Raw genomic sequence first — 26,679 nt, 5'->3', positions numbered from 1 at the left:
CCATTCGGCCCTCCAAGCCTGCGCCGATCTTGATGCCTGCCGAAACTAACACCTTCTGCACTTCCGGGGTCCATATCCCTCTATTCCCATCCTATTCATGTATTTGTCAAGATGTCTCTTAAACGTCGTTATCGTACCTGTTTCCACCACCTCCCCTGGCAGCAAGTTCCAGGCACTCACCACCCTCTGTGTAAAAAACTTGCCTCGCACACCCCCTCTAAACTTTGCCCCTCTCACCTTAAACCTATGTCCCCTAGTAACTGACTCTTCCACCCTGGGGAAAAAGCTTCTGACTATCCACTCTGTCCATGCCGCTCATAACTTTGTAAACCTCTATCATGTCGCCCCTCCACCTCCGTCGTTCCAGTGAAAACAATCCAAGTTTTTTCAACCTCTCCTCATAGCTAATGCCCTCCAGACCAGGCAACATCCTGGCAAACCAGTTCTGAAGAAGGGTCACTGACTCGAAACGTTAACTCTGCTTCTCTTTTCACAGATGCTGCCAGACCTGCTGAGTGGTTCCAGCATTTCTTGTTTTTATTTCAGATTTCCAGCATCCGCTGTAGTTTGCTTTTATCCTGGTAAACCTCTTCTGTACCCTCTCCAAAGCCTCCACGTCCTTCTGGTAGTGTGGCGACCAGAATTGCACGCAATCTTCTAATATGGCCTAACTAAAGTTCTGTACAGCTGCAGCATGACTTGCCAATTTTTATACTCTATGCCCCGACCGATGAAGGCAAGCATGCCGTATGCCTTCTTGACTACCTTATCCACCTGCGTTGCCACTTTCAGTGACCTGTGGACCTGTACGCCCAGATCTCTCTCCCCGTCAATACTCCTAAGGGTTCTGCCATTTACTGTATACTTCCCGCCTGCATTAGACCTTCCAAAATGCATTACCTCACATTTGTCCGGATTAAACTCCATCTGCCATTTCTCCGCCCAAGTCTCTAACCGATCTATATCCTGCTGTATCATCTGACAATCCCCAGCATGATCCGCAACTCCACCAACCTTTGTGTCGTCCGCAAACTTACTAATCAGACCAGCTACATTTTCCTCCAAATCATTTATATATACTACAAACAGCAAAGGTCCCAGCACTGATCCCTGCGGAACACCACTAGTCACATCCCTCCATTCAGAAAAACACCCATCCACTGATACCCTCTGTCTTCTATGACCGAGCCAGTTCTGTATCCATCTTGCCAGCTCACCTCTGATCCCATGTGACTTCACCTTTTGTACCAGTCTGCCATGCAGGACCTTGTCAAAGGCTTTACTAAAGTCCATATAGATAACATCCACTGCCCTTCCTTCATCAATCATCTTCGTCACTTCCTCAAAAAACGCAATCAAATTAGTGAGATACGACTTCCCCTTCACAAAACCATGCTGTCTCTCGCTAATAAGTTCGTTTGTTTCCAAATGGGAGTAAATCCTGTCCCGAAGAATCCTCTCTAATAGTTTCCCTACCACTGACATAAGGCTCACCAGCCTATAATTTCCTGGATTATCCTTACCACCCTTCTTAAACAAAGGAACATCATTGGCTATTCTCCAGTCCTCTGGGACCACACCTGCAGCCAATAAGGATGCAAAGATTTCTGTCAGGGCCCAAGCAATTTCCTCCCTTGCCTCCCTCAGTATTCCAGGGTAGATCCCATCAGGCCCTGGGGACTTATCTACCTTAATGCTTTGCAAGACACCCAACACCTCCTCCTTTTTGATAATGAGATGACTGAGACTATTTGCACTCCCTTCCCTAGGCACATCATCCGCCAAGTCCTTCTCTTTGGTGAATACGGATGCAAAGTACTCATTTAGTACCTCGCCCATTTCCTCTGGCTCCACGCATAGATTCCCATCTCTGTCCTTGAGTGGGCCAACCCTTTCCCTGGTTACCCTCTTGCTCTTTATATACGTATAAAAAGCCTTGGGATTTTCCTTAATCCTGTTTGCCAATGACTTCTCAGAAACCCTTTTAGCCCTCCTGACTCCTTGCTTAAGTTCCTTCCTACTGTCTTTATATTCCTCAAGTGCTTCATCTGTTCCTAGCCTTCCAGTCCTTACAAATGCTTCCTTTTTCTTTTTGACGAGGCTCACAATATCCCGCGTTATCCAAGGTTCCCGAAACTTGCCAAACTTGTCTTTCTTCCTCACAGGAACATGCTGGTCCTGGATTCTAATCAGCTGACGTTTGAAAGACTCCCACATGTCAGATGTTGATTTACCCTCAAACAGCCGCCCCCAATCTAAATTCTTCAGTTCCTGCCTAATTTTGTTATAATTAGCCTTCCCCCAATTTAGCACCTTCACCCGAGGACTACTCTTATCCTTATCCACAAGTACCTTAAAACTTATGGAATTAAGGTCACTGTTCCCGAAATGCTCCCCCATTGAAACTTCGACCACCTGGCCGGGCTCATTCCCCAATACCAGGTCCAGAATGGCCCCATCCCTAGTTGGACTATCTACATACGGTTTCAAGAAGACCTCCTGGATGCCCCTCACAAATTCTGCCCCATCCAAGCCCCCTAGCACCAAGTGAGTCCCAGTCAATATAGGGGAAGTTAAAATCACCCACCACTACAACCCTGTTACCTTTACATCTTTCCAAAATCTGTCTACATATCTGCTCCTCTACCTCCCGCTGGCTGTTGGGAGGCCTGTAGTAAACCCCCAACATTGTGACTGCACCCTCCCTATTCCTGAGCTCCACCCATATTGCCTCGCTGCATGACCCCTCTGAGGTGTCCTCCCGCAGTACAGCTGTGATATTCTCCTTAACCAGTAATGCAACTCCCCCACCCCTTTTACATCCCCCTCTATCCCGCCTGAAGCTTCTAAATCCTGGAACATTTAGCTGCCAATCCTGCCCTTCCCTCAACCAAGTCTCTGTAAGAGCAACAACATCATATTTCCAAGTACTAATCCAAGCTCTAAGTTCATCTGCCTTACCTGTTATACTTCTCACATTGAAACAAATGCACTTCAGACCACCAGTCCCACTGTGCTCAGCAACATCTCCCTGCCTGCTCTTCCTCTTAGTCCTACTGGCCTTATTTACTATGTCCTCGTCATTTATTTCACTAGCTGTCCTACTGCTCTGGTTCCCACTCCCCTGCCACACTAGTTTAAACCCTCCCGAGTGACGCGAGCAAACCTTGCAGCCAGGATATTAGTGCCCTTCCAGTTTAGATGCAACCCGTCTTTCTTGTACAGGTCCCATCTGTCCCTGAAGAGAGCCCAATGGTCCAGATATCTGAAACTCTCCCTTCTACACCAGCTGCTCAGCCACGTGTTTAGCTGCACTATCTTCCTATTTCTAGCCTCACTGCCACGTGGCACAGGGAGTAATCCAGAGATTACAACCCTAGAGGTCCTGTTTTTTAACTTACTACCTAACTCCCTAAACTCCCCCTGCAGGACCTCATCACTCTTCCTGCCTATGTCATTGGTACCGATGTGTACCACAACCTCTGGCTGTTCACCCACCCCCTTCAGAATGCCCCCTGTCCGTTCAGAGACATCCTTGACCCTGGTACCAGGGAGGCAACATACCATCCTGGAGTCTCTTTCACGTCCACAGAAGCGCCTATCTGTGCCCCTGACTTTAGAGTCCCCTATAACTATTGCTCTTCTGCGCTTTGTCCCTCCCTGCTGAACAACAGTGCCAGCCGTGGTGCCACTGCTTTGGCTGCTGCTGTTTTCCCCTGATAGGCCATCCCCCCCAACAGTATCCAAAACGGTATACTTGTTAGAGAGGGGGATAGCCACAGGGGATTCTTGCACTGACTGCCTGCCCCTTCTTGCGGTCACCCATCTATCTGCCTGAACCTTGGGTGTAACCACTTCTCTAAAACTCCTGTCTATGACGCTTTCCGCCACCTGCATGCTCCTAAGTGCATCCAGTTGCCGCTTCAACCAATCCATGCGATCTGTGAGGAGCTGCAACTGGGTACACTTCCTGCAGATGTAGTCGCCCGGACGCATCAGGAACCTCCCACATCTCACAGGTGAAGCACTTCACCCCTCTGACTGACATTTCTATCACTAATTAATAAATTAATTTAAAATAAATAAATGCTTATTAAATCCTTACTAAATTATGGTCCACTTAACTATGTGGTCCCTAGTGCTAGATTTCTACAATAAATACTAAATGCTATCTAAATACAGTAATCTCCTCCCTCTGGTTTAGTTACTCTACTTATTAATCAGTTAATTAGTGTTTTAATCAATTTTTATCAGTTTTGTTTTCAAATTCGGTACAGATTCCCTACCAGCCAATGAGGTCACAGCTTTCCTGTGACGTCACTTTTTCAGTTTTTTTTTCCCCACCCGAGGTAACTTACCGGTCTGGAACTCCGTCCTCCGAGTCTTCTCTGTGAATGTAGGCCGCAAATCCCCGAGGTAAGTTTTTTATACTTACCGGTCTGGAACTCCGCCCTCCGAGTCTTCTCTGTGAATGTAGGCCGCAAATCCCCGAGGTAAGTTTTTTATACTTACCGTTCTGGAACTCCGCCCTCCGAGTCTTCTCCGTGAATGTAGGCCGCAAATCCCCGAGGTAAGTTTTTTATACTTACCGGTCTGGAACTCCGCCCTCCGAGTCTTCTCCGTGAATGTAGGCCGCAAATCCCCGAGGTAAGTTTTTTATACTTACCGGTCTGGAACTCCGCCCTCCGAGTCTTCTCTGTGAATGTAGGCCGCGAATCCCCGAGGTAAGTTTTTTATACTTACCGGTCTGGAACTCCGCCCTCCGAGTCTTCTCCGTGAATGTAGGCCGCAAATCCCCGAGGTATGTTTTTTATACTTACCGGTCTGGAACTCCGCCCTCCGAGTCTTCTCTGTGAATGTAGGCCGCAAATCCCCGAGGTATGTTTTTTATACTTACCGGTCTGGAACTCCGCCCTCCGAGTCTTCTCCGTGGATGTCGGCCGCAAATCCCCGAGGTAAGTTTTTTATACTTACCGGTCTGGAACTCCGCCCTCCGAGTCTTCTCCGTGAATGTAGGCCGCAAATCCCCGAGGTAAGTTTTTTATACTTACCGTTCTGGAACTCCGCCCTCCGTGTCTTCTCTGTGAATGTAGGCCGCAAATCCCCGAGGTAAGTTTTTTATACTTACCGGTCTGGAACTCCGCCCACCGTGTCTTCTCTGTGAATGTAGGCCGCAAATCCCCGAGGTAAGTTTTTTATACTTACCGTTCTGGAACTCCGCCCTCCGAGTCTTCTCCGTGAATGTAGGCCGCAAATCCCCGAGGTAAGTTTTTTATACTTACCGGTCTGGAACTCCGCCCTCCGAGTCTTCTCCGTGAATGTAGGCCGCAAATCCCCGAGGTAAGTTTTTTATACTTACCGGTCTGGAACTCCGCCCTCCGAGTCTTCTCTGTGAATGTAGGCCGCAAATCCCCGAGGTAAGTTTTTTATACTTACCGGTCTGGAACTCCGCCCTCCGAGTCTTCTCTGTGAATGTAGGCCGCAAATCCCCGAGGTAAGTTTTTTATACTTACCGTTCTGGAACTCCGCCCTCCGAGTCTTCTCCGTGAATGTAGGCCGCAAATCCCCGAGGTAAGTTTTTTATACTTACCGGTCTGGAACTCCGCCCTCCGAGTCTTCTCCGTGAATGTAGGCCGCAAATCCCCGAGGTAAGTTTTTTATACTTACCGGTCTGGAACTCCGCCCTCCGAGTCTTCTCTGTGAATGTAGGCCGCGAATCCCCGAGGTAAGTTTTTTATACTTACCGGTCTGGAACTCCGCCCTCCGAGTCTTCTCTGTGAATGTAGGCCGCGAATCCCCGAGGTAAGTTTTTTATACTTACCGGTCTGGAACTCCGCCCTCCGAGTCTTCTCCGTGAATGTAGGCCGCAAATCCCCGAGGTATGTTTTTTATACTTACCGGTCTGGAACTCCGCCCTCCGAGTCTTCTCTGTGAATGTAGGCCGCAAATCCCCGAGGTATGTTTTTTATACTTACCGGTCTGGAACTCCGCCCTCCGAGTCTTCTCCGTGGATGTCGGCCGCAAATCCCCGAGGTAAGTTTTTTATACTTACCGGTCTGGAACTCCGCCCTCCGAGTCTTCTCCGTGAATGTAGGCCGCAAATCCCCGAGGTAAGTTTTTTATACTTACCGTTCTGGAACTCCGCCCTCCGTGTCTTCTCTGTGAATGTAGGCCGCAAATCCCCGAGGTAAGTTTTTTATACTTACCGGTCTGGAACTCCGCCCTCCGTGTCTTCTCTGTGAATGTAGGCCGCAAATCCCCGAGGTAAGTTTTTTATACTTACCGTTCTGGAACTCCGCCCTCCGAGTCTTCTCTGTGAATGTAGGCCGCAAATCCCCGAGGTAAGTTTTTTATACTTACCGGTCTGGAACTCCGCCCTCCGTGTCTTCTCTGTGAATGTAGGCCGCAAATCCCCGAGGTAAGTTTTTTATACTTACCGTTCTGGACCTCCGCCCTCCGAGTCTTCTCTGTGAATGTAGGCCGCAAATCCCTTAGGTAAGTTTTTTATACTTACCGGTCTGGAACTCCGCCCTCCGTGTCTTCTCTGTGAATGAAGGCCGCAAATCCCCGAGGTAAGTTTTTTATACTTACCGGTCTGGAACTCCGCCCTCCGAGTCTTCTCCGTGAATGTAGGCCGCAAATCCCCGAGGTAAGTTTTTTATACTTACTGGTCTGGAACTCCGCCCTCCGAGTCTTCTCCGTGAATGTAGGCCGCAAATCCCCGAGGTAAGCTTTTTATACTTACCGGTCTGGAACTCCGCCCTCCGAGTCTTCTCCGTGAATGTAGGCCGCAAATCCCCGAGGTAAGTTTTTTATACTTACCGTTCTGGAACTCCGCCCTCCGAGTCTTCTCCGTGAATGTAGGCCGCAAATCCCCGAGTTAAGTTTTTTATACTTACCGGTCTGGAACTCCGCCCTCCGAGTCTTCTCTGTGAATGTAGGCCACAAATCCCCGAGGTAAGTTTTTTATACATACCGGTCTGGAACTCCGCCCTCCAAGTCTTCTCCGTGAATGTAGGCCGCAAATCCCCGAGGTAAGTTTTTTATACTTACCGGTCTGGAACTCCGCCCTCCGAGTCTTCTCCGTGAATGTAGGCCGCAAATCCCCGAGGTAAGTTTTTTATACTTACCGGTCTGGAACTCCGCCCTCCGAGTCTTCTCTGTGAATGTAGGCCGCAAATCCCCGAGGTAAGTTTTTTTATACTTACCGGTCTGGAACTCCGCCCTCCGAGTCTTCTCCGTGGATGTCGGCCACAATTCCCCGAGGTAAGTTTTTTATACTTACCGGTCTGGAACTCCGCCCTCCGAGTCTTCTCTGTGAATGTCGGCCGCAAATCCCCGAGGTAAGTTTTTTATACTTACCGGTCCGGAACTCCGCCCTCCGAGTCTTCTCAGTGAATGTAGGCCGCAAATCCCCGAGGTAAGTTTTTTATACTTACCGGTCTGGAACTCCGCCCTCCGAATCTTCTCAGTGAATGTAGGCCGCAAATCCCCAAGGTAAGTTTATTATACTTACCGGTCTGGAACTCCGCCCTCCGAGTCTTCTCCGTGGATGTCGGCCGCAAATCCCCGAGGTAAGTTTTTTATACTTACCGGTCTGGAACTCCGCCCTCCGAGTCTTCTCCGTGGATGTCGGCCGCGAATCCCCGAGGTAAGTTTTTTATACTTACAGGTCTGGAACTCCGTCCTCTGAGTCTTCTCCCTGAATGTAGGCCGCAAATCCCCGAGGTAAGTTTTTTATACTTACCGGTCTGGAACTCCGCCCTCCGAGTCTTCTCCGTGGATGTCGGCCGCGAATCCCCGAGGTAAGTTTTTTATACTTACCGGTCTGGAACTCCGCCCTCCGAGTCTTCTCTGTGAATGTAGCAGTGAATCCCCGAGGTAAGTTTTTTATACTTACCGTTCTGGAACTCCGCCCTCCGAGTCTTCTCCGTGAATGTAGGCCACGAATCCCCGAGGTAAGTTTTTTATCCTTACCGGTCTGGAACTCCGCCCTCCGAGTCTTCTCCGTGGATGTCGGCCGCGAATCCCCGAGGTAAGTTTTTTATACTTACCGGTCTGGAACTCCGCCCTCCGAGTCTTCTCCGTGAATGTAGGCCACGAATCCCCGAGGTAAGTTTTTTATCCTTACCGGTCTGGAACTCCGCCCTCCGAGTCTTCTCCGTGGATGTCGGCCGCGAATCCCCGAGGTAAGTTTTTTATACTTACCGGTCTGGAACTCCGCCCTCCGAGTCTTCTCTGTGAATGTAGCAGTGAATCCCCGAGGTAAGTTTTTTATACTTACCGGTCTGGAACTCAGCCCTCCGAGTCTTCTCCGTGAATGTAGGCCGCAAATCCCCGAGGTAAGTTTTTTATACTTACCGGTCTGGAACTCCGCCCTCTGAGTCTTCTCTGTGAATGTAGGCCGCGAATCCCCGAGGTAAGTTTTTTATACTTACCGGTCTGGAACTCCGCCCTCCGTGTCTTCTCTGTGAATGTAGGCCGCGAATCCCCGAGTTAAGTTTTTTATACTTACCGGTCTGGAACTCCGCCCTCCGAGTCTTCTCCGTGGATGTCGGCCGCGAATCCCCAAGGTAAGTTTTTCATACTTATAGGTCTGGAACTCCGTCCTCTGAGTCTTCTCCGTGAATGTAGGCCGCGAATCCCCGAGGTAAGTTTTTTATACTTACCGGTCTGGAACTCCGCCCTCCGAGTCTTCTCCGTGAATGTAGTCTACATGGACTTCACTAAGGCTTTTGATAAGGTCCCACATGGGAGATTGGTTAAGAAGGTAAGAGTCCATGGGATCCAGGGCAATTTGGCAATTTGGATCCAAAATTGGCTTTGTGACAGGAGGCAGAGGGTGATGGTCGAGGGTTGTTTTTGCGAGTGGAAGCCTGTGACCAATGGTGTTCCGCAGGGATCGTTGCTGGCAGTCTTGCTGTTTGTAGTGTACATTAATGATTTAGATGTGAATATAGGAGGTATGATAAGTAAGTTTACAGATGACACGAAAATTGGTGGTGTCGTAAATAGTGAGGAAGAAAGCCTTAGATTACAGGATGATATAGATGGGCTGGTAAGATGGGCAGAGCAGTGGCAAATGGAATTTAATCCTGAGAAGTGTGAGGTGATGCATTTTGGGAGGACTAACAAAGCCAGGGAATATACAATGGATGGTAGGACCCTAGGAAGTACAGAGGGTCAGAGGGGCCTTGGTGTCCATAGATCACTGAAGGCAGCAGCACAGTTAGATAAGGTGGTTAGGAAGGCATATGGGATACTTACCTTTATCAGCCGAGGCATAGAATATAACAGCAGGGAGGTTATGATGGAGCTGTATAGAACGCTAGTTAGGCCACAGCTGGAGTACTGTGTACAGTTCTGGGCACCACACTATAGGAAGGATGTGATTACACTGGAGAGGGTGCAGAGGAGATTCACCAGGATGTTGCCTGGTCTGGAGCATTTCAGCTATGAAGAGAGACTGAAAAGGCTAGGGTTGTTTTCTTTAGAACAGAGAAGGCTGAGGAGGAACATGATTGAGGTATACAAAATTATGAGGCGCATTGATAGGTTAGATAGGAAGTAACATTTTCCCTTAGTGGAGGGGTCATTAACCAGGGGACATAGATTTAAGGTAAGGGGCAGGAGGTTTAGAGGGGATTTGAGGAAAAAAAATTTCACCCAGAGGGTGGTTGGAATCTGGAACACTCTGCCTGAAGAGGTGGTAGAGGCAGGAACCCTCACAACATTTATGAAATATTTAGATGAGCACTTGAAATGCCATAGCATACAAGGCTACGGGCCAAGTGCTGGAAAATGGGATTTTGATAGTTAGGTGCTTGACGGCCGGCACGGACACGATGGGCCGAAGGGCCTGTTTCTGCGCTGTATTACTCTATGACTCTATGACAGACTGGTCAAAAAATAAAATCCTATGGGATCCAGGGAAATGCAGCAAGGTGGATACAAAATTGGCTCAGTGGCGGGAAACAATGGGTAATTGTTGACGGCTGTTTTAGCGACTGGAGGGCTGTTACCAGTGGCGTTCCGCAGGGCTCAGTACTGGGTCTCCTGCTTTTGGTGGTGTATATTAACGATTTGGATGTAAATCTGAGGGGGCATGATCAAGAAGTTTACGGATGACACAAAGATTGGCCGTGTGGTAGATAGCGAGGAGGATAGCTGCAGGAAAATATTGATGGCCTGGTTAGATGGGCAGAACAGTGACAAATGGAAGTCAATTTGGAGAAGTGTGAGGTAATCATTTGGGGAGGTCAAACAAGGCAAGGAATACACGATTAATAGGAAAATACTGAGAAGTGTAGAGGAAGTGAGGGGCCTTGGAGTGAATGTCCACAGATCCCTGAAGGTAGCAGGACAGGTCGATAAGGTGGTTAAGAAGGCATATCGAATCCTTTTCTTTATTAGCCGAGGTATAGAATATAAGAGCAGGGAGATAATGCTGGAACTGTATAACTCATTGGTTAGGCCACAACTTGAGTACTGTGTGCAGTTCTGGTCACCTCATTACAGAAAGGATGTAATTGCACTGGAGAGGGTACAGAGGAGATTTACGAGGATGTTGCCTGGACTGGAAAAATGCAGCTATGAGGAACGATTGGATAGGCTGGGGTTGTTCTCCTTGGAACAGAGAAGGCTGAGGGGAGATCGGATTGAAATGTACAAAATTTTGAGGGGCCTGGATAGAGTGGAGATGAAGGGTCTATTCACCAAAACAGAGAGGTCAGTGACGAGGGGGCATAGATTTAAAGTGATTGGTCGAAAAATTAGAGGGGAGATGAGGAAACATTTTTTCACCCAGAGGGTGGTGGGGGTCTGGAACTCACTGCCTGAAAGGGTAGTTGAGGCAGAGACCCTCAACTCATTCAAAAGGAGTCTGGATATGTAGCTCAAGTGCCATATGCTGCAGGGCTACAGACCAAATGCTGGAAGGTGGGATTAGAATAGGTGGATTGTTTTTCGGCCAGCACAGACGCGATGGGCCAAGTGACCTTTTTCTGTGCCTTAAACTTTGTAAGATTCTATGATTCTATGTTGTCCAGGTCTTGTTGCATACAGGCACAGACTGATTCAGTATCTGAGGCGTTGCCAATGGTACTGAACACTGTGCAATCGTCAGTGAAGAATCCCATTTCTGATCTGATGATGGAGGGTACGTCATTGATGAAGCTGTTGAAGATTATTGGGTCTGGGACACTACCCTGAGGAACTCCTGCAGTGATATCTTGGGGCTGATATAATTGACCTTCAACAATCACAATCATATTTCTTTGAATTAGGTATGACTCCAACCAGTGGAGAGTTTTCCCCCGTTTCCCATTGACTCCAGTTTTGCTGAGGCTTCTTGATGCCATACTCGGTCAAATGCTGCCTTGATGTCAAGGGTAGTCGCTATCACCTCACTTCTGTAATTCAGCTCTTTTGTCCATGTTTGGACCAAGGCTGTAATGAAGTCTAGAATTGAATGGTTCTGGTGGAACCCAAACTGAGCGTCAGTGAGCAGGTTATTGCTGTGTAGGTGCTGCTTGACAACACTGTCGACAACCCCTTTCATCACTTTGCTGATGATCAAGAGTAGACTGATGAGGCAGTAATTGACTGGATTAGATTTGTCTTGCTTTTTGTGGACAGCAAATACCTGGATAATTTTCCACCTTGTCAGATAGATACTGGAAGAGCTTGGCTAGGGGCACAACTAGGTCTGGAGTAGAAATCTTCAGTACTACAGCCGGGATGTTGTCAGGCCCATAGCCTTTTCTGAATCTAGTGCCTTCAGCTGTTTCTTGATATCGTGTGAAGTGAATTGAATTGGCTGAAGACTGGCATCTGTGATGCTGGGGACCTCAGGAGGAGGCCAAGATGGATCATCCACTCGGCACTTCTGGCTGAAGATGGTTGCAGCTGCCTCAACCTTGTCTTTTCCACTGACATGCTGGGCTTAATTGTCCAATACAATTCATGACTGGATGTAGCAGGACTGCAAAGGTTTGATCTGCTCCTTTGGTTGTGGGATTGCTTTACCCTATTATGTTTCGTCCATTGTTTAGCATGCACATTGTCCTATGCTCCTGGCATGGTCAACCCTATCAATATTGTAATGGACTGTGGCATCTGTGATAGATAGATTGGTGAGAGCAAGGTCATGTAGGTTTTTCCTTCTTGTTGGTTCTTTCGCCATCTGCTGCAGGCCCAGTCTAGCAGATATGTCCTTCAGAGCTCAGCCAGTAGTGGTGCTACTAAGCCAGTCTTCGTGATGTACATATTGAGGAAGAGAATTCCAAAGACTCTCAACCCTCAGAGAAAAAATTTCTCCTCATCTCTGTCTTAAATGGGCGACCCCTTATTTTTAAACAGTGACCCCTGGTTCTAGATTCTGTCATAACAGGAAACATCCTTTCCACATCCACCCTGTCAAGACCCCTCAGGATTTTATATGTTTCAATCAAAAAGTTGCTTCTTGCTCTTCTAAACTCCAGCAGTTACAAGCCTAGCCTGTACAACCTTTCCTCATAAGACAACCCGCCCATTCCAGGTATTAGTCTAGTAAACCTTCTCTGAACTGCTTCCAACGCATTCCTTAAATAAGGAGACCAGTACTGTACACAGTACTCCAGATGTGGTCACACCAATGCCCTGTATAGCTGAAGCATAACCTCCCTACTTTTGTATTCAATTCCCCTCGTGATAAACAATAACATTCTGCTAGCTTTCCTAATTACTTGCTGTACCTGCTATGAAACTTTTGTGATTCATGCACTCGGACCACCCAGATCCCTCTGCATCTCAGAGCTCTGCAATCTCTCACCATTTAGATAATATGCTTCTTTTTTATTCTTTCTGCCAAAATGGACAATTTCACATTTTCCCACATTATACTCCATTTGCCAGATCTTTACCCACTCACTTAACCTATCTATATCCCTTTGTAGGCTCTTTATGTCCTCTTCACAACTTACTTTCCTATCTTTTTGTCATTAGAAAATTTAGCAACCATACCTTCAGTCACTTCATCCAAGTAATTTATATAAATTGTAAAAAGTTTAGGCCCCAGCACTGATCCCTGTGCACACCACTCATTACATCTTGCCAACCAGAAAATGACCCATTTATGCCTACCCTCTGCTTCCTGTTAGCTAACCAATCTTGTATCCAGGCCAAAATGTTACCCCCTACATCATGAGCTTTTATTTTCTACAATAACCTTTGATGTGGCACCTTATCAAATGCCTTCTGGAAATCTAAGTACAGGTTCCCCTTAATCCACAGCACATGTTACTTCTTCAAAGAACTCCAATAAATTGGTTAAACATGATTTCCCTTTCACAAAACCATGTTGACTATGCCTGATTACCATGAATTTTTCTATGTGCCCTGCTATAACATCTTTAATAATAGCTTCTAACCCTTCCTTCCATTTCTTGATTTACAGCTATTTCTGGGATGTTACTTGTATCCTCTTTGGTGAAGACTGATGCAAAATACCTGTTCAATTCATTTGCCATCTCCTTATTTTCCCTTATTAATTCCCCAGACTCACTTTCTATAGGACTAATGCTCACTTTGTTAACTCTTTTATTTTTTAAATACCTATAGAAACTCTTACTATCTGTCTTCATATTTCTCATCAGCTTTCTCTCGTACTCTAATTTTTCTCTCCTTATTAATATTTTTGTCATTCTTTGCTGCTTTTTTATATTCTGTCCAATCTTCTGTCTATATTTCTTCTCCCTATTCCTTTGGCCAAAATCCATCATCTCACACACCTCTGTATTAAATTCCATTTGTCACGTGTCTGTCCATTCTACGAGGCTATCTATATCCTGTTGCAGTCAACCTGTATCATCCCCACTGTCTGCCATTCTTCCAAGTTTGATATCATCGGCAAATTTTGAAATTTTACTCTATATTCCAATATCCAAGTCATTTATATATATTAAAAAAAAACAGTGGCCTTAGGACCGACCCTTGGGGAACATCAAGGTCTATCATCTTCGTCTGAAAAACAACCATTTACCACAACTCACTGTTTTCTGTCCTTAAGCCAATTTTTTTTATCCAATTGGACACTGACCCTCCTATTCCATGAGCCTCAATTTTGTTAATCAGCCTTTTATGTGGTACTTTGTCAAAGGCTTTCTTAAAATCCATGTAGACAACATCTATTGCTTTCCCTTCATCAACCCTCTCTGTTACTTCATCAAAATATTCAATTTGATTAGTCAAGCACAATCTGCCTTTTACAAATCTGTGCTGACTCTACTTAATTAACTCAAACCTCTCCAAGTTCCTGTTGATTATTTCTCTGATTATTGTTTCTAAAACCTTACCCAGCACTGATGTTAAACTAACTGGCCTGTGGTTACTAGGACTGACCTTACACCCTTTCTTGAATAAGGGTGTCACATTTGTCACTTTTCAATCCTTTGGCACCTCCTCAGTATCTATGGAAGATTGGAAGATTATGCCAAGCTCTTCTGCTATCTCTACCCCAACTTCCTTTCACATTGGTGTTCCCTTTCTATATATTCACGGTTGTCCCTCAATCTCAGAATCATCTGTGGCCTTTCTACGCAATCACAAGAAAATGATATGCTACAGCTTCCTAGTGTCCCTCACCATCCTCCTATCCCCTGCTAACCCCACATCCTTCTGAAGCTACCCCAACCTCATCTCCAATACCTTCATCCCCCCAAAAAACATCATTGTCTCATGCCCCTGTCAGTGCCCCTGGTATGGCCCATCTTCACTCTCACGAGCCCAAGGAGTGTAATCGAAAGTGTACCTGGTGCACACCTGGTTTGGCCATCCCTGCTGGATTTGGCTGGAGCACATCATGCAATGCCACTCTCTTCTGCCAAAGCTGGGCATTACTTTAGGATCATCCTTGAAAGAAAATATATCTCCCCAGGCTCCTTTTCTCTACTACCAACTACTTTCTAAACACTCTTCCCTACCCTGTCCACTCACAGCTTTAACAACACATGCAAGGAACTCCTAGATTTCTTCATCACCAACAGAGAGAGACTATCCATTCAGCTGATACTTCCCTTCCCCTTGCCGAGCAAGCCAAGCTTCCACCTACCCACTGCTCCTATACCCCTGAACTCCTGACTCCATCTAGTTCCTCCTATCTCCCTTCATGGCCTCCCCAAGTTCACCTCATCCACGAGACCCACCTGCTGCTCCTTCAACCCCATTCTACTAAACATCTGACCACCAAACACCCTTCCTGGCCCCTACGCTAGCTGATATTGTAAACAGTTCCCCAGCCTCAGACTTTGTCTCTCTCCCTTTCAAATCTGCCTCCTCATAACAGGGTAACTTGATAAGGTGGATTCAAAATTGGCTTAGCTGTAGGAGACAGAGAGTGATGACAGACGGCTGTTTTAGTGACTGGAAGCCAGTGTCCAGTGGCGTACCACAGGGATCTGTGCTGGGTCCCCTATTGTTTGTCATTTATATAAACGACATAGATGACTATGTGGGGGGTAGGATCAGTAAGTTCGCGGATGACACAAAGATTGGCCGAGTGGTTAACAGTGAGGTTGAGTGTCTTGGGTTACAGGAAGATATAGACGGGATGGTCAAATGGGCAGAAAAGTGGCAGATGGAATTTAACGCTGAAAAGTGTGAGGTGGTACACTTTGGAAGGAGTAATGTGACATGGAAGTATTCAATGAATGGCCTGACACTGGGAAGTTCCGAGGAACAAAGGGACCTTGGCGTGTTTGTCCATAGATCTCTGAAGGCAGAAGGGCAAGTTAATAGGGTGGTGAAAAAGGCATATTGGACACTTGCCTTTATCAATCGAGGCATAGATTACAAAAGCAGGGAGGTCATGTTGGAGTTGTACAGAACTTTGGTAAGGCCACAGCTGGAGTATTGTGCGCAATTCTGGTCGCCACATTATAGGAAGGATGTGATTGCACTGGAAGGGGTGCAGAGGTGATTCACCAGGATGTTGCCTGGGATGGAACATTTAAGCTATGAAGAGAGGTTGGATAGGCTTGGGTTGTTTTCACTGCAGCAGAGAAGACTGAGGGGTGACCTGATCGAGGTGTACAAGATTATGAGGGGCATGGACAGGGTGGATAGGGAGCAGCTGTTCCCCTTAGTTGAAGGGTCAGTTACGAGGGGTCATAAGTTTAAGGTGAGGGGCGGGAGGTTTAAGGGGGATTTGAGGAAGAACTTTTTTACCCACAGGGTGGTGATGGTCTGGAATGCCCTGCCTGGGAGGGGGTAGAGGCGGGGTTGCCTCACATCCTTTGAAAAGTACCTGTATGAGCACTTGGCACGTCATAACATTCAAGGCTATGGGCCAAGTGCTGGCAAATGGGATTAGGTAGACAGGTCAGGTGTCTTTAATGCATCGGTGCAGACTCGATGGGCCGAAGGGCCTCTTCTGCACTGTATTATTCTGTGATTCTGTGATAACACCCACCCACAACACCTCTGTTAACACTAACTTCCATCCCATCTCTAACTACCTGTACTCCTGCAAAGTCCTAAAACAGGTTGTCACCTCCCAAAACCATCTCTCCTGCAACTTCCCTCTTTGAATCTCTCCAATTAAGTTTCCACACTTCCAGCAGTACCAAAACATTCCGAACAAAAGTTATGAATGACATCCTATTTGACTGTGATCATGGTGCACTATCCCTCCTCATACATCTCAGCCTCCTGCAGTCTTTGGCATGGTCAAGTCACACAATCCTCCTCTGGTGTCCAGTTCAGAAGGGCTGTCTTCACTTGGTTCTACTCTTACCTTATTCAAGCATAGTCTGAGCATCTCCTTCAATGGCTTCTCTTTCCACCTACAACTATTACTTCCATTGACCCCCCCAAAGGATATATCCTTGGCCCCTTTCATTTCCTCATTTACATGCTGGTGGCACCATCCAAAGAGACATGGGGTCAGGTTCCACAATGTCAATGAAACCCAGCTCTACCTCATCACCACCTCTATTGAGCTCTCCATTGCCTTTGTGTTATCACACTATTTGCCCAACATTCAGTCCTGTTTGAGCAGAACTTTTCTCCAATTAAATATAAGGTAGACCAGAGCTGTTGTCTTTGGTCCCACCATCAACTCCATTTCCTCTCCCCGTCCACTGTCTCAGACTGAACAAAACTGTTCAAAACCTCAATGTCCCAGCTGATCCTGAGTTGAGCTTCCGACCTCATATCTGCAGCAAGACCGCCTACTTCCACGTCTATACTATGACCCACATTCACCCCGCCTCACCCCATCTACTGCTAAAACCCTCATCTATGCCTTTGTCACCTCCAGTTGTGAAGAGGGCATGGGGTTCGATGTTGAACACAACACAGAGGTTGCAGACAGTCTGAAGCAGCCTCTCATCATTCTCCCTCTATAAAGCCACTTATCCAAACCTTTGCTGAACATATCCTATCCCACACAAAATTCTACCCACCCCATTTCAAAGGCCTACTGGCTCCTTGTTCCTCAATGCTTTACATTTAAAATTGTCATCCTTGTGTGTAAATCACTATTACCTCACCCCTTTGGAACTCTGATCTTCCCCAGAATTACAAAGAGAAAGGATTTTCCATAAATTTTCCTCAGATTGAATAATATGGAAGTGGAGCTACTGGATGAAATCATTCACTAGAATTGCCTAATAATGTCACTTGAGCATTGTACTGAAGAAGGTAAATAAGTAACTATAAAAGAAGCAATAGCAATAGGAAGAAGTGGCTGAGTTCTGGTGCCACCAATAATTAATGAAAATTAGTCAGACTGCAAAGTTTTTACTCTAAAGATTCACCTCTGGCTTTCTTGTGTTTGAATTACCTCATGGTGTTTTAGTTTTCCCCTCAGCCACTGCCACACTTTCATTCCCACTCGCTGTATATAATGGCAATCAATTTCCATCCTCATGTGCAACCTGCAGCACAAATTGAAATAGTCAGGTGAGAGAGAATCCCAGTCCTCATTACAACTTACTGGGCTATATATCATATCAATGTGTATTTAGCCCAACATCACTCATCAGTTCAATGACAAAGGGAAATTCCAGACCACAATCAACCACTGATGTTTTCCTCTCTCCTCTCAACATAGATGATTCATCTACATCATCAGAGAGCACATCAGAAGACACCAACCCAACTAGCACTATGAGTGAGGAGGCCACTCACGCCAGCCTGCAAATCCCTCTGACATTGGAAGAACCTAACAGAGAAGAGGGAGAGAACAAACAGAATCATGCCTCACTCAGAGGAACCTGCACAGAATCAAATGGACAAATGGAACCATTGGAACCATATGTAGAACATTATGCACATGGGTCAAGAGATACACATTACAATCTCCTCGAAATCCCAAGACAACCAGGAGCAAAGATAGTCCCAAGAATCCTCTGCACTGAGAATGTCAGGGATGCTCTCCAGAGTGGATTCCTTCAGCTGCACAGTGACCTCACTACACTGCAGCACAGTACACAGTCTGGATGGGGGCAGTTATCTCAGCAAATTGCAGTTTTTGCCAATCTCCTGAATCAAATTACCAAGTATCAGTCACCATCTTGCTCAGAGCTCGAAGCGGCTACCTCTCAGAGCTCAGTTGAGGTGCCTGTCAGCCAGGTTAGTGATAACTCTGACACAGCCGTGGACTTTGTGATAATTCACGCAGAAAATGACTCCATGGAGACTCTTGCCAGTGACAGGTTTACCTAAAGGGCAGTCTGGAATTGCTCTTCATCCCTTACAGTCAACTGCTCAATTTAAATAAATATAAATGCATTTCTTACCTTATTTGTTACATTTTTGCAGTTTCTTTTCTTTTATTGCAACATTTTCTGAAGGAAAACAGTTTAACAATTTTGGAAAATTAAAAATCAGCACCGTGAATTTCCTTGGGGATTTTTCTGATCGATTGACTTCCTTCCTGGGACAAGAGAGTTGTCATATGATGAGAGGCTGAGTATATTGGGCCTATACTCTCTGGAGTTTAGAAGAATTAGAGGTGATCTCATTGAAACATACAAGATTCTGAAGGGGTTTGACTGGGTAGACACTGAGAGGTTATTTTCCCTGGCTGGGGAATCTAGAACATGGGGACACAGATTTAGGATAAAGGGTCGATCATTTAGGACTGAGATGAGGAGAACTTTTTTCACTCAGAGGGTTGTGAATCTTAGGAATTCTCTAGCCCAGAGAGCTGTGGATAATATATCGTTGAATATATTCAAGACTGAGCTAGACAAACTTTTGATCTTTCAGGGAATCAAGGGTTCAGGAGAGCAGGTGGGAAAGTAGAGTTGAGGTCAAAGATCAGCCATGATTGTATTGAATGGCGGAGCAGGCTCGATGGGCTGTAAGGCCTACTCCTGCTCCTATTTCTTATGTTCTTCGGTGTAAAATCAGTGGAAACCTCAGTAAAATGAAGATTTTGTTGATCTTCTATGAACTTCGTGGCCTCCAATCGGGAGAACTGTCAGAAATTCCCAACGATCAATTGTTATGTGAGTGGGGTGTGTCCATTGTCTGTTCCTTTGCCTGCCCATTCTACTAACCTGTCAATCTCCTCCTGAAGTCTTTTTCAGTCCATCTCACTACTTTTCTGTCTTCATCAAATTTTAAGGATGTTTCCAATATGCAAAAACGTGCTCTTATGTAGCACCTTAGAGTACAAAATCATATCAAGGCTCTTCACCAAAATGGACACTGCGTCAATGAAAGAAATATTGGGTGGGGGGGGGGGGGTGGTGCGGAGCTGCCAAAACCTAGATCAAAGTGCTGGGTTTTAAGGAGGGTCTTAAATGAAGAGGGGGAGGGGAGAAGGTGGATTAGGCTGGGAATTCCAGAGCATGGGGGCTTATATGGCTGAAGGCACAGCTGCCAATGATGGGGCAAAACAAGTGATGCACAAAAGGCCAGAGTTGGAGAATGGATGTTTCTGGGGGACTGAAGGGCGAGAGAAGGTTACAGAAGTGGGGAAGTGGGAGATAAAAACCCGACGATGAGAATTTTATACTGGAGGTGTTTATGGACTGGGAGCCAATGTAAGTCAGCAAGCACAGGATGATGAGGGATTTGGTATGGGATAGGATACAGTTGATGCAAGGACAGAGGCAGACGATATTACATTATTATATCAGGGAGATGGTGTGTGATGGTAATGCCAACTGAACTAGTAATCCACAGGCTCAGGCTAATATCCTGGGTCATGGATTCAAATTCCACCAAGGCAACTGGTGGAATTTAAATTTAATTAATAAATTCAAATAATTAATAAAAATCTGGAATTGAAAGTTAGTCTCAGTAATGGTGCCATAAAACTGTCATCAATTGTCGTTAAAAACCCATTTGGTTCACTAATGCCCTTTAGGGAAGGAAATCTGCCTGACATTGACGGAGAAGACTCGGAGGGCGGAGTTCCGGACCAGTAAGTATAAAAAACTTACCTCGGGGATTCGCGGCCAACATTCACGGAGAAGACTCGGAGGGCGGAGTTCCAGAACGGTAAGTATAAAAAACTGACCCCGGGTAAAAAAAAACTGAAAAGTGACGTCACAGGAAAGCTGTGACCTGATTGGCTGGTAGGGAATTTGTACTGAATTTGAAAATAAAAAATTGGTTAAAATTGATTAAAACCCTAATTAACTAATTAATAAGTAGAGTAACTAAACCAGAGGGAGGAGATTACTGTATTTAGACAGCATTTAATATTTATAGTAGGAATCTAGCACTAGGGACTAAAGAGTTAATTATAGCAATTTAGTAAGGATTTAATAAGTATTTATTTATTTTATATCAATTAACTAATTAGTGATAGAAATGTCAGTTAGAGGGGTGAAGTGCTTCACCTGTGAGATGTGGGAGGTCCGTGACGCTTCCAGCGTTCCGGACGACTACATCTGCAGGAAGTGTACCCAGTTGCAGCTCCTCACAGATCGCATGGATCGGTTGGAGCGGCAACTGGATGCACTTAGGAGCATGCAGGTGGCAGAAAGCGCATAGACAGGAGTTTTAGAGAAGTGGTTACACCCAAGGTGCAGGCAGATAGATGGGTGACCGCTAGAAGGGGCAGGCAGTCAGTGCAGGAATCCCCTGTGGCTATCCCCCTCTCTAACAAGTATACCGTTTTGGATACCGTTGGGGGGAATGGCCTATCAGGGGAAAACAGCAGCAGCCAGAGCAGTGGCACCATGGCTGGCACTGTTGTTCAGCAGGGAGGGACAAAGCGCAGAAGAGCAATAGTTATCGGGGACTCTATAGTCAGGGGCACAGATAGGCGCTTCTGTGGATGTGAAAGAGACTTCAGGATGGTATGTTGCCTCCCTGGTGCCAGGGTCAAGGATGTCTCTGAACGGACAGGGGGCATTCTGAAGGGGGAGGGTGAACAGCCAGAGGTTGTGGTACACATCGGTACCAACGACATAGGCAGGAAGAGTGATGACGTCCTGCAGGGGGAGTTTAGGGAGTTAGGTTAAAAAACAGCACCTCTAGGGTTGTAATCGCGGGATTACTCCCTGTGCCACGTGCCAGTGAGGCTAGAAATAGGAAGATAGTGCAGCTAAACACGTGGCTGAACAGCTGGTGTAGAAGGGAGGGTTTCAGATATCTGGACCATTGGGATCTCTTCAGGGACAGATGGGACCTGTACAAGAAGGACGGGTTGCATCTAAACTGGAGGGGCACAAATTTCCTGGCTGCGAGGTTTGCTAGCGTCACTCGGGAGGGTTTAAACTAGTGTGGCAGGGGGGTGGGAACCAGAGCAGTAGGACAGCAAGTGAAATAAATGAGGGGGAACTAGTAAATAAGGCCAGTAAGACTAAGAGGAAGAGCAGGCAGGGAGATGTTGTGGAGCACAGCGGGACTGGTGGTCTAAAGTGCATTTGTTTCAATGCAAGAAGTATAACAGGTAAGGCAGATGAACTTAGAGCTTGGATTAGTACTTGGAACTATGATGTTGTTGCTATTACAGAGACTTGGTTGAGGGAAGGACAGGATTGGCAGCTAAATGTTCCAGGATTTCGAAGCTTCAGGCGGGATAGAGGGGGATGTAAAAGGGGTGGGGGAGTTGCATTACTGGTTAGGGAGAATATCACAGCTGTACTGCGGGAGGACACCTCGGATAGGTCATGCAGCGACGCAATATGGGTGGAGCTCAGGCATAGGAAGGGTGCAGTCACGATGTTGGGGGTTTACTACAGGCCTCCCAACAGCCAGCGGGAGGTAGAGGAGCTGATATGTGGACAGATTTTGGAAAGATGTAAAGGTAACAGGGTTGTAGTGGTGGGTGATTTTAACTTCCCCTAAATTGACTGGGACTCACTTAGTGCTAGGGGCTTGGATGGGGCAGAATTTGTAAGGAGCATCCAGGAGGGCTTCTTGAAACAATACGTAGATAGTACAACTGGGGATGGGGCCGTACTGGACCTGGTATTGGGGAATGAGCCCGGCCAGGTGGTCGAAGTTTCAGTAGGTGAGCATTTCAGGAACAGTGACCATAATTCCATAAGTTTTAAGGTACTTGTGGATAAGGATAAGAGAAGTCCTCGGGTGAAGGTGCTAAATTGGGGGAAGGCTAATTATAACAATAATAGGCAGGAACTGAAGAATTTAGATTGGGGGCGGCTGTTTGAGGGTAAATCAACATCTGACATATGGGAGTCTTTCAAACGTCAGTTGATTAGAATCCAGGACCAGCATGTTCCTGTGAGGAAGAAGGATAGGTTTGGCAAGTTTCGGGAACCTTGGATAATGGGGGATATTGTGAGCCTCGTCAAAAGGAAAAAGGAAGCATTCGTAAGGGCTAGAAGGATGGGAACAGACGAATCCCTTGAGGAATATAAAGACAGTAGGACGGAACTTAAGCAAGGAGTCAGGAGGGCTAAAAGGGGTTCTGAGAAGTCATTGGCAAACAGGATTAAGGAAAATCCCAAGGCTTTTTATACGTATATAAAGAGCAAGAGGGTAGCCAGGGAAAGGGTTGGCCCACTCAAGGACAGAGAAGGGAATCTATGTGTGGAGCCAGAGGAAATGGGCGAGGTACTAAATGAGTACTTTGCATCAGTATTCACCAAGGAGAAGGACTTGGTGGATGATGAGCCTAGGAAAGGGAGTGTAGATTGTCTCAGTCATCTCATTATCAAAAAGGAGGAAGTGTTGGGTGTCTTGCAAAGCATTAAGGTAGATAAGTCCCCAGGGCCTGATGGGATCTACCCCACAATACTGAGAGAGGCAAGGGAAGAAATTGCTGGGGCCTTGACAGAAATCTTTGCATCCTCATTGGCTACAGGTGATGTACCAGAGGACTGGAGAATAGCCAATGTTGTTCCTTTGTTTAAGAAGGGTAGCAAGGATAATCCAGGAAATTATAGGCCGGTGAGCCTTACGTCAGTGGTAGGGAAATTATTAGAGAGGATTCTTCGGGACAGGATTTACTCCCATTTGGAAACAAACGAACTTATTAGCGAGAGGCAGAATGGTTTTGAGAAGGGGAGGTCGTGTCTCACTAATTTGATTGAGTTTTTTGAGGAAGTGACGAAGATGATTGATGAAGGAAGGGCAGTGGATGTTATCTATATGGACTTCAGTAAAGCGTTTGACAAGGTCCCTCATGGCAGACTGATACAAAAGGTGAAGTCACACGGGATCAGAGGGGAGCTGGCAAGATGGATACAGAACTGGCTCGGTCATAGAAGACAGAGGGTATCAGTGGATGGGTGTTTTTCTGAATGGAGGGATGTGACTAGTGGTGTTTCGCAGGGATCAGTGCTGGGACCTTTTCTGTTTGTAGTGTATATAAATGATTTGAAGGAAAATGTAGCTGGTCTGATTAGTAAGTTTGCGGACGACACAAAGTTTGGTGGAGTTGCGGATAATGATAAGGATTGTCAGCGGATTCAGCAGGATATAGATTGGATGGAGACTTGGGCGGAGAAATGGCAGATGGAGTTTAATTTGGACAACTGTGAGGTAATGCATTTTGGAAGGTCTAATGCAGGTGGGAAGTATACAGTAAATGGCAGAACCCTTAGGAGTATTAGAGAACTGGGCGTACAGGTCCACAGGTCACTGAAAGTGGCAACGCAGGTGGATAAGGTAGTCAAGAGGTTTACAAAGTTATAAGCGGCATGGACAGAGTGGATAGTCAGAAACTTTTTCCCAGGGTGGAAGAGTCAATTACTAGGGGACATAGGTTTAAGGTGAGAGGGGCAAAGTTTCGAGGGGATGTGCGAGGCACGTTCTTTACACAGAGGGTGGTGAGTGCCTGGAACTTGTTGCCGGTGGAGGTGGTGGAAGCAGTTACGATAGCGACGTTTAAGAGGCATCTTGACAAATACATGAATAGGATGGGAATAGAGGGATACGGACCCCGGACAGGCATCAAGATCGGCGCAGGCTTGGAGGGCCGAATGGCCTGTTCCTGTGCTGTACTGTTCTTTGTTCTTTGTTTGTTCGCTTTCCCTGATCTGGCCGACATGTGACTCCAGACCCACAGCAATGTGGTTGACTCTTAACTGCCCTCTGAAATGGCCTCACAAGCCACTCAGTTGTCAAGGGCAATTAGGGATAGGCAACAAATGCTAGCCTTGTCAGCGACACCCATACCCCATGAAAGAATAAAAAAATTACGGAGTTGGAAGTAAATGGGGTCTTAGCGATGGAAGTTCAATTTTGTTCAGTCATAAAGCAACAGAGCTTGTGGTGGGGATCCAAAGATGATGGCTTCCTTCTTTCTGATATTTATCTGGAGGAAATTGTGGTTCATCAAATACTGAATATCGGACAAGCAGTCTGACGATATTTAGGCAATGAAATAGTCACGAGAAAGGAGGATGGTGTGATTGACCATGGCAAAGACTACAGAGAGGTCAAGGAAAGATAGTGTGCACCTCAGTTTTAGAAAAATGTCTTTGTTTTTTTATTTGTTTCTGGGATGTGGGTGTCACTGGCTAGGCCTGCATTTATTGCCAATCCCGAAAGGGCAGCTCTGCTGAATGGAATGTACAGCCTGTGGTATGTGGAAAGTCATGGATGCACCATGTTTCCTGGATGAACACATCTGCAGGAAGTGTCACCGGCTACAGAAGCTTGAGCTCCGGGTTTCAGATCTCGAGTGCTGGCTGGAGTCACTGTTGTGCATCCGCGAGGTGGAGGACTACGTGGATAGCACGTTTAGGGAGGTGGCCGCACCACAGATTACGAGCATACAGGCAGATAGGGAATGGATGACCACCAGGCAGTCTACGAGAAACTGGCAGGTAGTGCAGGAGTCCCCTGATATGATCTCACTTGCTAATTGGTGAGGTGAGAGTGCCCTTGACATTAAGGCAGCATTTGACCATATGGCATCAAGGAGCCCGAGCAAAACTGGAGTCAATGGAAATAACTCTCCGCTGGTTGGAATCGTACCTAGCGCAAAGGAAGATGGTTGTGGTTGTTGGAGGTCAATCATCTGAGCTCCAGGAGATCACTGCAGGAGTTCCTCAGGGTAGTGTCCTGTTTAGTTTAGTTTAGTTTAGAGATACAGCACTGAAACAGCCCCTTCGGCCCACCGAGTCTGTGCCGACCATCAACCCCCCCATTTATACTAATCCTACCCTAATTCCATATTCTTACCACATCCCCACCTATTTCCCTACCACCTACCTATAATAGGGGCAATTTGTAATTGCCAGTTAACCTATCACCCTGCAAGTCTTTGGCATGTGGGAGGAAACCGGAGCACCCGGAGGAAATCCACGCAGACACAGGGAGAACTTGCAAACTCCGCACAGGCAGTACCCAGAATTGAACCCGGGTCGCTGGAGCTGTGAGGCTGCGGTGCTAACCACTGCGCCACTGTGCCACCCCAACCATCTTCAGCTGCTTCATCAATAACCTTCCTTCAATTATAAGATCAGAAGTGGAGATGTTCGCTGATGATTGCACAATGTTCAGCACCATTCGTGACTCCTCAGATACTGAAGCAGTCTGTGTAGAAATGCAGCAAGACCTGGACAATATCCAGGCTTGGGCTGATAAGTGGCAAGTAACATTTGTGCCACACAAGTGTCAGATAATGATCATCTCAAACAAGAGAGAATCTAACTATGTCCCCTTGATATTCAATGGCATTACAATCGCTGAATCCCCCCAAATCAACATCCTGGGGGTTACCATTGACCAGAAACTGAACTGGAGTAGCCTTATAAATACCATGGCTACAAGAGCAGGTCAGAGGCTAGGAATCCTGTGACAAGTAACTCACCTCCTGTCTCCCTAAAGCCTGTCCACCATCTACAAGTCAGGAGTGTGATTGAATACTCTCCACTTGCCTGGATGGGTGCAGCTCCAACAACATTCAAGAAGCTCAACACCATCCAGGACAAAGCAGTCTGCTTGATTGGCTCCCCATCTACAAACATTCACTCCCTCCACCACCGACGCACAGTGGCAGCAGAGTGAACCATCTACAAGATGCACTGCAGCAACGCACCAAGGCTACTCAGGCAGCACCTTCCAAACCCGTGAACTCTACTACCTGGAAGGACAAGGGCAGCAGATGGAAACAGCACCACCTACAAGTTCCCCTCCAAGCCACACACCATCCTAACTTGGAACTATATCGCCGTTCCTTCACTGTCACTGGGGCAAAATCCTGGAACTCCCTTCCTAACAGCACTGTGGGTGTACCTACCTCACATGGACTGCAGC

At 46.5% G+C, this 26,679-nt stretch overlaps 1 protein-coding gene across 2 annotated transcripts in view; it reads left to right on the top strand.

Moving 5' to 3' along the window:
* LOC137380837 (uncharacterized) overlaps positions 1 to 26,679 on the top strand; it is a 101,467-nt gene that overhangs the window by 32,955 nt on the left and 41,833 nt on the right. The window contains exon 2 of one of the 2 annotated variants that reach the window (XM_068053249.1): positions 20,360 to 20,493. In XM_068053249.1, the coding sequence (XP_067909350.1) occupies positions 20,360 to 20,493 (134 nt within the window). Of the gene's footprint in view, positions 1 to 18,091; positions 18,791 to 20,359; positions 20,494 to 26,679 lie in introns of those variants that run through there. The other variant, XM_068053248.1, reaches the window with a different exon arrangement.

The sequence above is a fragment of the Heterodontus francisci genome, chromosome 20, assembly GCF_036365525.1.
Source record: "Heterodontus francisci isolate sHetFra1 chromosome 20, sHetFra1.hap1, whole genome shotgun sequence".
Lineage (NCBI taxonomy): Eukaryota > Metazoa > Chordata > Chondrichthyes > Heterodontiformes > Heterodontidae > Heterodontus > Heterodontus francisci.
This window is presented reverse-complemented; position numbering and strand designations above follow the sequence as displayed.